We start from the raw sequence: 12523 nt of genomic DNA on the forward strand, positions 1-12523 counted from the left end.
ACTCCTGGTGGTGTGATGATACTCCTCTTTGATGCTTTCTCAGGCTCTCCATGGGTTTCTCTTATCTTTTTTTTTTTTTTTTTCTCTTGCTTTGGCAGGAATACCACCAAACCAAAGCCAGAATCTCAGTTTGAATTCAAAGCACCCCAGGCAACACAGGTGAGGACTATGTCTCTTTTTGCCTTGTTGGATTTGTGCATTTCCTTCCAATTTTCTGAAGCTCTTTTTACCAAGTATCTTATAAGGTACTCTCAATTAACATAAATAACCTTTTATGTACTAAATATATACTAAACACGGACTCACATTGGGTTATCAAAATAACATTATTTTACTACCTGTGAAAAATATCCCTAGACATCCTTTTTCTGGAGGTAGGGGGCGAGGAGGACCAAACAAAATAAAATGCTACCAATTATCTCAATAATAGGTGATCAAAGAAGGAGCAAAACAGGAGATAGCTGGTCATGATATTCGTAAAGGCATTTATGTCAAGAAAATGTCTTTTGGTTAAGCTGTTACTCAGACTTGTGAATTTCACGTGAGGCTCCTAAAGCTACCTACCTGTCCCACAAGGTGGTAATGGGAGCGTGTACAAGTGATAATAGGTGAAGCAGATTTGGGAGACATTGGGTGATACAGAGTTAAGTAGTTTTTTCTGTTTTTACTCCCCCTCACTGGCCTTCTCAAAGCCTTTCCTAATCTTTTCCCAATTCTCCTTAACCAGCATAGGAACCACTATCAAGGTGTGTGGAGCTTGTCGTTGCTATCCAAATGATGAGCTATTTTAGGGCCTTGGGCAGGGAGACTAAAGCACCAGCAATGTGCAGGATAGTATTATTTAATGAAGGGTTTTTCCTGTCGCGAATGCAAGTCACAGCCTCACTGATTAAATTTAATATGTGCGTGTTGGTATGCAATCTGAAAGCACATTTATGAGTGTTTTCACATTCTGGATCTCCAAACTCCTAAGGTTAATTGATATTAATAAACAATTAGGAACCACCAAGAAGAGGATATAAATTGTGCCTTTGGGTCAAATGAGCCATAATGGAGAGTGTTTGGGAAGAGAGAGAGAAATGTGTGTCAATTTAAGTCCTCCCAGAATAACTGCGTTTAATTTCTTTGAATAGGAGCAAGATTTTTACACTGTGGAGCTGGAAAGAGGAGCCAAGGGATTTGGTTTCAGTCTTCGAGGTGGTCGGGAGTATAACATGGACCTCTACGTTCTGCGCTTAGCAGAGGATGGTCCTGCGGAAAGGTGTGGGAAGATGAAGGTAAGTAAGGGCGAAGCATCTGGGATGGATGTAAATAAGTCATCTGCAGTGACTTCTTGACATCTTATGATTAGAGCCTGCATGCTCGTGAGAATTACATGTTTCTACAGCTTTTCATCTCTCCCTTAAGCTTAGATGTATCTGTCAGAATTAGGTGAGCTCTTCCAACTCTGGCACTGAATAAAGGATTAAAATCACCCATGAACTTACTAAAGTGGATATTGTCTGAATCCCATTTCTGAATCCCATATCCAAATCCAAATCCCATTTTCCGTTTCTTATACTTAATCTCGTATTCAGTTCAGTTCAGTTCAGTCGTTCAGTTGTGTCCGACTCTTTGTGACCCCATGAATTGCAGTACGCCAGGCCTCCCTGTCCATCACCAACTCCCGGAATTCACTCAAACTCATGTCCATCGAGTCGGTGATGCCATCCAGCCATCACATCCTCTGTTGTCCCCTTCTCCTCCTGCCCCCAGTCCCTCCCAGCATCAGAGTGTTTTCCAATGAGTCAACTCTTCACATCAGGTGGTCAAAGTACTGGAGTTTCACCTTTAGCATCAGTCCTTCTGGTGAACACCCATGACTGGTCTCCTTTAGAATGGACTGGTTAGATCTCCTTGCAGTCCAAGGGACTCTTGAGAGTCTTCTCCAACACCATAGTTCAAAAGAATCAATTCTTCAGCGCTCAGCTTTCTTCATAGTCCAACTCTCACATCCATACATGACCACTGGAAAAACCATAGCCTTGACTAGATGGACCTTTGTTGGCGAAGTAATGTCTCTGCTTTTCAATATGCTATCTAGGTTGGTCATAACTTTTCTTCCAAGGAGTAAGTGTCTTTTAATTTCATGGCTGCAGTCACCATCTGCAGTGCTTTTGGAGCCCAAAAAATAAACTCAGCCACTGTTTCCACTGTTTCCCCATCTATTTCCCTTGGGGTGATGGGACCAGATGCCATGATCTTCGTTTTCTGAATGTTGAGCTTTAAGCCAACTTTCTCACTCTCCTCTTTCACTTTCATCAAGAGGCTTTTTAGTTCCACTTCACTTTCTGCCGTAAGGGTGGTGTCATGTGCATATCTGAGGTTATTGATATTTCTCCCAGCAATCTTGGTTCCAGCTTGTGCTTCTTCCAGCCTTACTTCCCTGGAATTCCTGGGTATCCCAGCATGCTTTGAGAGCAGGAAGCCATGTGGTTCTGTAGGTTCTGGGTGGTGAGCTCCATTCAGTCTCACTACTCACTGCCACCTTTCCCTGGCCTCAGGAATGAGTAACTGTCTTTCTTAACAGTGGGCCAAGGACACCATAGCATGAATATTCAAGATCATTTGCTAGTACTCAGTAATGCAAATTTTAAACGCATACATGCCAAAAAAAACCATTGTGTTCTATTTTGATATCTAATATCTCTTACCACATATGAATATGTTGCTCTTCTGGGCAGATCAGATGATTAAAAAAAAGTCATTTGCTCATTATATCTAGGGGGCATAGATTGAGACATACATAGGGAACAGTTTGGAAGGAATTAAAAGAAATCGAGAGTCGGCTCAGGAAAGGAAAAAAGTGAATAAAATTAGTCCTGAGCAGAAAGGGGGGAAAGTGACCAAAGATGAGGAATTTAATACTTGTAACTTAAGACAGAATCTTGAAGTTTATATTTCTGAAGACTGAATTTTTTAATAAGCTTTTTTTTTAATTGAGAAAGTAGACCAGGAATGTGATTTTTTAGAATTAGATTTAAAAAATGATCCATAGTAAGAATATAATTTCCAAGGTCAAACTATGTACCAGTTTCTTATATATCCTTCTTCTATACATACACATGCATAATTTGTGCATATACAGTGGTATATAGTCCTTTTGTTCATATTTCAAACACATGGATTTTGCTTTTCCCTTTACTCATTTGAAAAAGTTTCTGATTGAAAGAAACACCATTATTATGATATTTTGTATCATGTTATATAGGTCACATGACATACTGTAACATTTAATTGGACCTCAACATGGTAGGCATGAGCTGTTATCCTCCCCTTTCTCAGATGAGGAAATGAACTGCAAAAAAGTAGAGGACTTTGCCAAGATCACTTGGCTAACAAGTGATAGGACTCAAATTCAGTGCTTTAAACTCCAACACCAATCTTTTTCTCTTCTGCCTGCTAGAGTATGTGCTTCTTGAGAGGAAGTATCTGGCCTGTCTTGTTCATTCCTTTCCCTCCAACGTATTAGCAGTCAGTGTATCAGCCAGGAGTGTGGTCTCATCTGAAGGCTCCTCTAGGGAAGGATTTGCCTCTAAAGCTTCATGGTTGTTGTCAGGATCAGTGTAGCTTGGGCTGTTGGCCTGAGCCCTCTCTCATTTCTGTACTGTAGGCTCTGTAGGGCATCTCACAGCATGCATCAGAGTAGACAAGTGAGACGACAAATGAGGGCCAGTAAGGCAAAAGCCAAAATTATTTTGTAACCTTATCGTTGACCTCTCATCACATTTACCATGTTCTGTTTGTGAAAAGCAAGTCATTCATTCCAGCTCACATCCAAAGGAAAGGAGATTACATAGGATATGAATTCAAGGAGGCAAGGATCATTGGGGATCATTGGCAAGGATCATTCTAGAAGCTGTCGACCATATCCTCTTCCTTCAGCAACTTATATTTCCCTCTGCTTTATTTTTTTACCTTAGCACTTACAAGATCTAGCATACCATGTATTTTTTTTTAAGTTGCCTGTTGTATTGTATTTCCCATATTAGAATGTCATCCCCTTGAGGACAGAGAGTTTGTATGTGGTTTTTTTTTTTTTTTTTTTTTTTTTCTGTCTCCTAAGTAAGTAATAGAAGATTTTTCTGGAACATGTTCAATGAGTAGTTGGTCGGTCAATAAGTGGAAGAATTTGACATCATAAAGCACCTCCATGGCTGATGAAACCCTTTGGTGATCTTCTCATTTGGCTCTCTCTTTCTGGCAGGTTGGTGATGAAATTTTAGAGATCAATGGTGAGACCACCAAAAACATGAAGCATTCTCGGGCTATAGAACTGATTAAGAATGGTGGCCGCAGAGTGCGTCTGTTTCTGAAGCGGGGAGACGGCTCGGTCCCAGAATATGGTGGGTCAAACTATGAAAACATTCCTTCCTTCCCTGGCATGACTCCATGAATTTGTCTCCAGAACTGCAGCAGGAAAGTCTTTTTGTTTCCCCTATTCACCAGTGTCTTACCAGCCTCTCGCACCATGTGATTATTTGCCTCGCTCGTTCTGAAATCTCTACACATTTCATCCTTTTGCTTGCTCACGTGGACTGGGGCATGGTCTAAGACGAGATCTTTATATAGCCCCCTTTCTGATAATCAGAGAGAACATTTTGTCTAGTCCGACCAAGAGCGAAGGAATGTTTGTTTGAACTGTGCCAAACCGTTTCTCAGATCCAGTTGTTAGCACAAAATGACTCTACTCCTTTTAAGAAGCAGGAAAGCAGGTTTCCTGAGTGATAATGTTGAGGCACAATTTTTTTTTTCTCCTCTCTGGTTTTTGATTACTTGATATCTTTATTTAAGAGGCATGAATTTTGGAGATGATTTGGGGGCCTTGCTCAGCATCAAGGAGGTGTAGACAGTTCTGCATCCCTCCCACTAGTCCCTACCCCAAATCAGACCACCTGAGCCCACAACTACAGAACAAAACTGTTGAAACTTCAGCCATATGTTTTTAGATGATAAAGGATGAAATCAATTCCCAGTGCCCATCATGAGGGAAACACATTACTATACCTTTCCTGTAAGGAAAGCCAGCTTATGCATAGAGTTCCTTTGTCATATCTGTAGACATGATTTGACTAAACAGCGATGATCTTTACATAGCTTAGTGTTCTGATGGCAAAATATTGTATATTATAATAATTATGTCCTATTTGAGATTCTTGTTTAAAATTTAAAGGGAAAAAAAAAAAAAGCTATGCCCTAGATGTAGGGCTCTTCTTCCCAACCAAAGGTCTACAAAAGTTTCTATAGAAACTGTGATTGAATGGTCCCCATATACATCGGTCCCCTTTATTAGGGATTTATCTGTTGTTGCCCTCTTTTCTGAAAGTCATTTGGCACAATGCCCAGTTGCATTTTGGACTTGATGAGATCCTTAATTCAGATGCAGCTCAAGGAGAACGAGAACTCCTTTGAAGGACAGTCTTCCCAGGTGTTGGACATCCATACAGGTGCAAAATAAAGAGGGGCCCGTGGTGGGGGAGGGGTGGGTATCTGATGAGGCCCCTTTAGACGTGCCCAACCACAGGGGAAGTATTTTGACAACGTTAAGATGCCACAACTGTGCCCTGTACTAAACCTTGACTGTAGGTGTATCGATGCCACTGAAACTGTGTAACAGTGTCTCCCTTTTCTGTCTTCCCTATGCTTCTGTTGGATGTGATCTTTCATTTGCGAGTCATCATCAGTAACCTGTGTACCTTCTCAAAACCTATGTCTGTTGCACTGAGGATGAAAATCCAACACTAACCGATGTTCTTTGGGCTAAAAATAAAGATCATTTCAATACACCGTTTTTTTTTTTTTTTTTTCCAAAAAGGGTTGAATGTGCCAGGGTTGTGCTACTGTAATGTCTCTATATGTCATTGGGACTAAATTTCTCTAATTCTATTGATTAGAGTCACAAATGGGTTATAATATGTTAAGTTCCAATATTTTTCTGACTTGATTGGAACCTGCTTCTCTGTGAGGCTATTTTTGTAATGAGTTTTTTGTACTTAATTTAACTGCCGCGGTCTTGGGGGCGGGGTGGGGGAGGGAGGGAACTTTGTTCTTTTGTTGTCTATTGTTAATGCTCTCCTATGCCAGCCTGTCACTGTTCCAGTTGTTTGAAAAAGAAAGAGTAAAAGAAAAAAAAGGATGCATCCATTGTCTGGGTTCTCTCACCTTATCTGGCTGTCTGAAAACGTCACTGTTCTGATTTTGGTCTCTGCAGCCTTATTTGAGTGTTGCCTTAGACTGTCTGACTGGACAAATAAACTCTCTTTACCCTATGTTAACAAATGCAGATTTTTTTTTTTCTTTCCTCTTTGTTATAGGGAATCTAAATGTTCAACTTTTTCTCTTTCTCTCTTTCTCTCTCTTCTCTGACTGTTCTTGGTGCTGGGCCCTCCCTTCTACAGCGATGATACCTCCTAATATCGCTGCATGTATGAGAAATGAAAAGCTCGGGGAGGCTTGCTTCTACCTTATGGGCCATAATCAAACTACGGTTTGTAGCTCAATCAATACTAGGTGTTTCTGTGCTGTGGCCTAATTTCCTCATTGCTTCTGCTTTAGCTCTGTTTTGATATGTTTGGCAATTCATTCTGAGCACCCTGCGTTCTTTGAATTGTAAGTACACCACTGACTCTGTGGAAGCCTTACTCTCCCTTCTCTTAAATATAGGTGTAGGAAACCCCAAGGTTAGATTTAGGATGGTCACTGAAGCCCCTTCCCTCACCTAGATCTTAAAATGACTTCATAAGCTTCTGTGTTTGTTATTTCTAGACACCTCCCCAGCCATTCCAAAAGAACAAATCTCATATCACAAAGCTCTCACCTAGAGAGAGAAGACTCTGCCAAAACAGGAAAATGAGATCTCCTACTTAGTTATCTCTTGTCGAATGACAGTCCAGGGGCCAAATCTTGTTCACAGCCTGTTTTTGAATTGATAAGTAAAATTTCATTGGCACATAACCATGCCCATTTCCTGTATGTGCTGTCTGTGGCTGCGTTTGCCATATAGTGGCAGATGAACAGTTGTGACAAACTACGTGGCATGCAAAAACCATAAATATTTTACTCTTTGGCCCTTTACAGAAAAAAGTTTACTGATTCCTGCTTTAGGCTACGTTCTTGTTTTTGTTAAAACTCACCCTAGGTAGGTTTTGGGAGATCGTTCGTGAAAGATTAATTGCGTAATGTTGACCTTGTTGACTCATGAAAGATCCTTAAAAGAGCGCCCCTGATTTCTTAGTCTCTGACTGTGGCCCTGGTTTGTCCTCTGTGACGCAGCACATCATTTCTGGTGTCCAGCCTGGAATGGGGTAGCATGTATGACTTACTGGGTTTAGGTATGACAAGGCTTTGAAAAGAACTCTCATAAATCCAGGATGCTATTTAATGTTTTTGCAGTGTCATTTCATATAGTTTAACAATAAACAGGAGCCTTTATGGGGCTCCCCTGCTTTTTAATCTATAGATGTCTTAAGGTTGTAAAAAGTCGCCCAGTGAATCCACACCTTAGATGTAATTATGGCTGCTTTTATAGCATCAAGAAAAGTGCCTCTATGCAAACCCCATGTAATGTCAAATGTGCACTTGACAACCTCTCTTCCACTTCCTTTTATCTGTCAGATGACTCCACAGTTTAAAAACAGTTCCTTAAACATATGCAAAAATAAAGAAAATAGTTGGACGGCACTCACACAGGTAGAGAGACTGTTTAATGGACCCTCTCATAATGTCACATTTGCCTGTTGTCAACATCTGGCTGTGTTGCCTCTGTCATCACCAGCCTGGATTTTTTTTTTTTTTTTAATGAAAGTATAGTTTGCTCACAGTAACATTCATAAAGCTACCTCTCTATGCACCCATTTAATCCCTACTCAGATCGAAACATAGATTCTTTCCATTCCCTTACAAAGTTCCCTCATGCCCCTCCAGTTCAACAGCCCAGATTTTTGTAAGCAAATTAAAACAATCTTTAAACAAAGGAATATTTTCTGTCATGGGGTGGGGGGAGATGTCAGGGAGGAAGGGTGATGGCTGGGGGAAAAAAGAACAGGAGATACTAAGGGGGAGGGCCTTTTGATACTTCTAGACAGATTACTTGGGCTATTCCTTTAAAGACTAAACTCATGACTGATGTTACAAGTTGAATGATCTGTATGAGTACAAAGATGGTAGGCTCGCTGCCAAAAGCCACAAGTACCAGTTTTTAACCATGGCTAGTTGGAGTTATACTTAAATTAACTAAGAGTCAGTTTGGCTTTGATTCTGACTGCTTTTAACAGTTGTTTGCTTGTTGTGACTAATGGGGTCTCAAGAGGGCGGGTGGGGACAGGAGCCAAGGTCCTTGATACCAAACTGTTGCTCTCGTTTCTTTGTCTGGCAGACCCCAGCAGCGACGGGAACGGCCCCCCCACCGGTCCACAAGGTGTTCCGGAAATGAGGGCTGGGCCCCCTGACCGCCGACAGCATCCATCATTGGAGTCCAGTTACCCACCCGATCTTCACAAATCATCACCACATGGGGAAAAGCGGGCACACGTGAGAGATCCCAAAGGCAGCAGAGAGTATAGCAGACAACCCAATGAACATCACACATGGAACGGAACTTCTAGAAAACTCGACAGTGGGGCTTGCCGACCCAAGGACCGGGCACCCGAGGGACGAAGAGACGCCCAACCCGAGCGGATGGTAACCAATGGCCCCAAGAGGAGGTCTCCGGAGAAGCGGAGGGAAGGCACGCGCAGCGCTGACAACACTTTGGAGAGAAGGGAGAAGCAGGAGAAGAGGAAGGAGGTTTCCCCGGAGAGGAGGCGAGAGCGGTCCCCGACCCGCCGGAGGGACGGCTCTCCAGGCCGGCGGCGGCGGTCTCTGGAGAGACTCTTGGATCAGAGAAGATCTCCCGAGCGCAAGAGAGGAAGCTCGCCCGAAAGGAGAGCCAAATCCACCGACCGGAGGCGGACCAAGTCCCCCGAGCGCAGGAGAGAGCAGTCCCTGGAGAAAAGGAACAAAGAGGACAGAGGCAGCCACCGGGAGAGGGACGAGACGAGTCTAAGACAGGACGCCGGCCGGAGTTCCAGACATCCCCCGGAGCAGCGGAGAAGACCTTACAAAGAATGCAGCACCGACCTCAGTATCTGAGAGCCTGCGTCACATTCCCAGCCTTTACCATGTCAAAGGTTCGAAGAGGAAGCTCACAAACCTGAAATCATTTAGTTTCTTACCTAATGAAACATCTGACGTCAGCCTGATGATCCTCTGACTAGCGACATTTGATGCATTTGAAATCTTATAAGAAAAAAAATATATATATGAAAAGTGGTGTGCCTGATGTATCATATTAAAGAAAGTATTTTTAAATGCATACTTTTTTGGGAAATTATTTGCTAAATGCTTCCCCCAAGGGATATAAATTTTGTTTCTACATAAACTGTAGAATTGTTAAGAATTGTTCCCTTTGGGGGTGGGGGTGATCTTTTTCTCTCCTGGTTAATTGGGGCTGTTGATCATTTTCTCTAAGTAAGGAAAATTATTGATCAAATTTAATTAATTTGATGGAGACTGTTATGTACTGATGTAGTGTTGTAGTGTAGTTAGGTGTGTTTTTTTTTTATAAAAGCAAAAAGGCAAAAGTTATATTTGTAAAAGCTGAGGACTCCTTGGAATAAATGAGGATTACTGATGATCCTAAAGTTAAGCAAACTGTATGAAGAGACTACTGTTGCAAATGAAGGATATTTATAGCTAAAGGACACAGCACAAAGCACAAAGAAATGTTATGTTCTCAAGTTATTCTCCATTCAGAACACAGTTTGTACTCTCCCTGGCTATAGAAAGGTGCAGAGAGGAGAAGGTTGGTCACCGTTACCTAAATGCAGCCCACGCACAGATGGTCAGGTATTAGCATCACCAACATTGAATGAGAATCTCATTAAGGCAGTGCCATGAAAGTTTTGCTCAACTGCTAGAAGGAATGCACAGCAAACACCTTTGGTGTTGTCTTGCCTGATTTAAGACTGAAGAGTAAATGGCATGGGAGACAGGGTGGCGGTGTGAGGAGCCCTAAGAATCACTAGTATAGAAAGTTTCCCTTTTTATCATGAGCCTGTGGTTGCCCTTTGCCAAATTGGGGAGGAGGGAGTAAGCCTTGGTAGAAGGAATTTCTCTGTTGATATTTAAAGACATGAGGGTTGGGCATGCTCATTCTTAGAAATGCCAGTTTTCTTTGGAACCGTAATAAAAATCTCCAAAATGGTTGAAAGAGAGAGAAGAATTCTATTTCATTGGTTCTAGATCTGGTTGACAAACATCTGCACTTATGACCCTGTCCTTTTAATCTTTGGGCAGAACAAAATATAGAAATTTTTCTTTAATAGAAGACATTCTTTTGCTATCTCACAGGAGGTTGGTTGGGTCGGCTATAGCCCCGGGTTGTGGTTGAAATGAATTACTGCCTAGCTGAGCCAAAACCTTTGCTTGTACCTGTTGGACCACTACAACAAATCGCTGCTTATGATGCATTGCATATTTCCGTAGTACTGTTTTGCATTTTCCATACAGACACCAAACTTTGCAAGTCAATCACTGTTGTTCTCATGGTACTGTTTAAAAAAAAAAAAAAGGATAAAGAAAAAAAATGGAGAAAACCAGCCAATTATCTTGTGTACAGAGTTAAAAATTGTAATTAATAGAGCCTGTTTTAAAAACAAACAACTGTTGCCTTTTTTTCTTGTATAAAAGAGAATTTATGACAAAAAAATTAGCTGTGAGGAATGTGACATGTGTTTATATTTCTGAATATGGAACAAATTGATTCATTGGGATATATTTTACTGTAAACTAAATCAGGTATGTAAAGCTGTTTTAAAAATGGGAGACTATATAAGTAATTCTCTAAAGCTTTAGTTGGTTTGAATATCATCATTTCCTCCATGGTGAGCCTGCTTGTGAATTATTAAGCACTTGTTTGCATTTCTGTTCTTCATTCATTTCTTGCAGTGTGCTGTGGACTTAATGCTCTTTCTGTATTGATGAAAAGCAGTATGTGGGCCAATCTTTTTATAAAACACTATGCATATATAAATATTACATTGTTCATAGCTTTATTTGACTTATGGGTTTATACAACATTACAATGAGTAGCTGTCCTTCTGTGGATATGCACAAACCAAGTTCATTTCCTGGAACAGACACAATGTACATTCTATAGCTAAAAAAGAGGAAAAAGTCTGAGACTGCTATTTTTATCTTCAGAGTTTTCCATACAGAGCATATATTGAGCTACAGTGGTATGGTGAGGGAGAACGCAACTGAATAATGATGTTCTTTTTTCATCAATTTCCTAAGAGCCAACTGGGGATTTTATTCCTAAGGCTCCATTGCTAGGAGTTCTCTCACCCATTCTAGCCAAATCCATGATGTTTAATGATCAATGCTCTCAGTTGTGGTCCAGAGTTTTAAATAAATGAAATCAAGAGGTGGATTTTTGGAGTGGATCGTGAAATTAACATCTCAGTGTCTTTCTTGTTGTCAGAGATGTTTGACATGTTAAAATCTATGTGCTACCCACCTGGGCTTGGCTTTATCCGTGAAGACTTTTAGTGTGGCAGTGCCATCTGAGTTTCATACTTTGAAAATATCATACTTTACAGGGACTATACATTAAGCAGAAAGATAGAGTTTTTCTCTGAACTACTGTAACCTTAAATTGGAGACTGATTCTTTTGAGCCTACTTTCCCTAGTTCCCCACTTCATGTAAATGTCTTGATGAGAGATGATATGAATGAGTATTTTGTATGATTAAATCAAACCCTTTAGGAACTCCCCTCCCACCCATGAGACAGTTGATGCCTGAAAGAATGTTGCGGGGAGGACTTAACACCCTACTTGTATTTTTTAAGTTTCTTTTGTGAAAGATTTTTTAATGCATTTTTACTGTAAAAATACATGGAAATGTATGCATTCCATAACCACGATTGCTTCTGGATTGATATCTTTCTTGTCTCTGTGTTGTCTCAAGTATATCAGGGTCACGTCACCAAGTAAGAGTGTCTGGCTCCCAATGCAATGAACTATCATACCATTCTGTTCAAAGGGAAGAGATGATGGTCTTTCAGTAATATAGTGCCTTGATACTCAAAATCCAGCCTGTAGACCAACTGCCATCTCATCACTGGAGAGCATATTAGAAATGCAAAGTTTCAAGCCCCACTCTTGACCTGCTGAGTCAGAATGTGCCTTTAGCAAGATCCCCATCTGATATGAATACACATGAAAGTTTGAGCTGCATGGTGTTGCACGGAACCCTGGTGATAAAGCACAGCCTGCTATGCCTCCTAACAGTGTAATACTGGGCCAGTTCCTTAACCTCTTTTAAAGAATCAGTTTCCTCATCTTTGAAAGGGCAGATGTCATAGAGCTGGTGAAAGGAAATGCAAAGTGATTAGCACACCTCTGGCAATCAGAAAAATTCTCAGTGAATAACACTAAACTTTT

At 41.0% G+C, this 12523-nt stretch overlaps 1 protein-coding gene across 23 annotated transcripts in view; it reads left to right on the plus strand.

The window, feature by feature from the left end:
- MAGI1 (membrane associated guanylate kinase, WW and PDZ domain containing 1) overlaps nucleotides 1–12001 on the plus strand; it is a 651771-nt gene extending 639770 nt beyond the window's left edge. For 21 of the 23 annotated variants that reach the window (XM_069561854.1, XM_069561855.1, XM_069561858.1 and 18 more), the window contains 4 exons: nucleotides 99–159; nucleotides 1134–1277; nucleotides 4247–4385; nucleotides 8414–12001. In XM_069561854.1, coding sequence (XP_069417955.1) covers nucleotides 99–159; nucleotides 1134–1277; nucleotides 4247–4385; nucleotides 8414–9168 — 1099 coding nt within the window. In that variant the 3' untranslated portion in view covers nucleotides 9169–12001. Of the gene's footprint in view, nucleotides 1–98; nucleotides 160–1133; nucleotides 1278–4246; nucleotides 4386–6437; nucleotides 6527–8413 lie in introns of all 23 variants that reach the window. The other 2 variants (XM_069561876.1, XM_069561877.1) reach the window with 1 other exon arrangement.
- Nucleotides 12002–12523: the final 522 nt, after the last annotated feature.

This window comes from Ovis canadensis, chromosome 19 (assembly GCF_042477335.2).
Source record: "Ovis canadensis isolate MfBH-ARS-UI-01 breed Bighorn chromosome 19, ARS-UI_OviCan_v2, whole genome shotgun sequence".
Taxonomy (NCBI): Eukaryota; Metazoa; Chordata; class Mammalia; order Artiodactyla; family Bovidae; genus Ovis; species Ovis canadensis.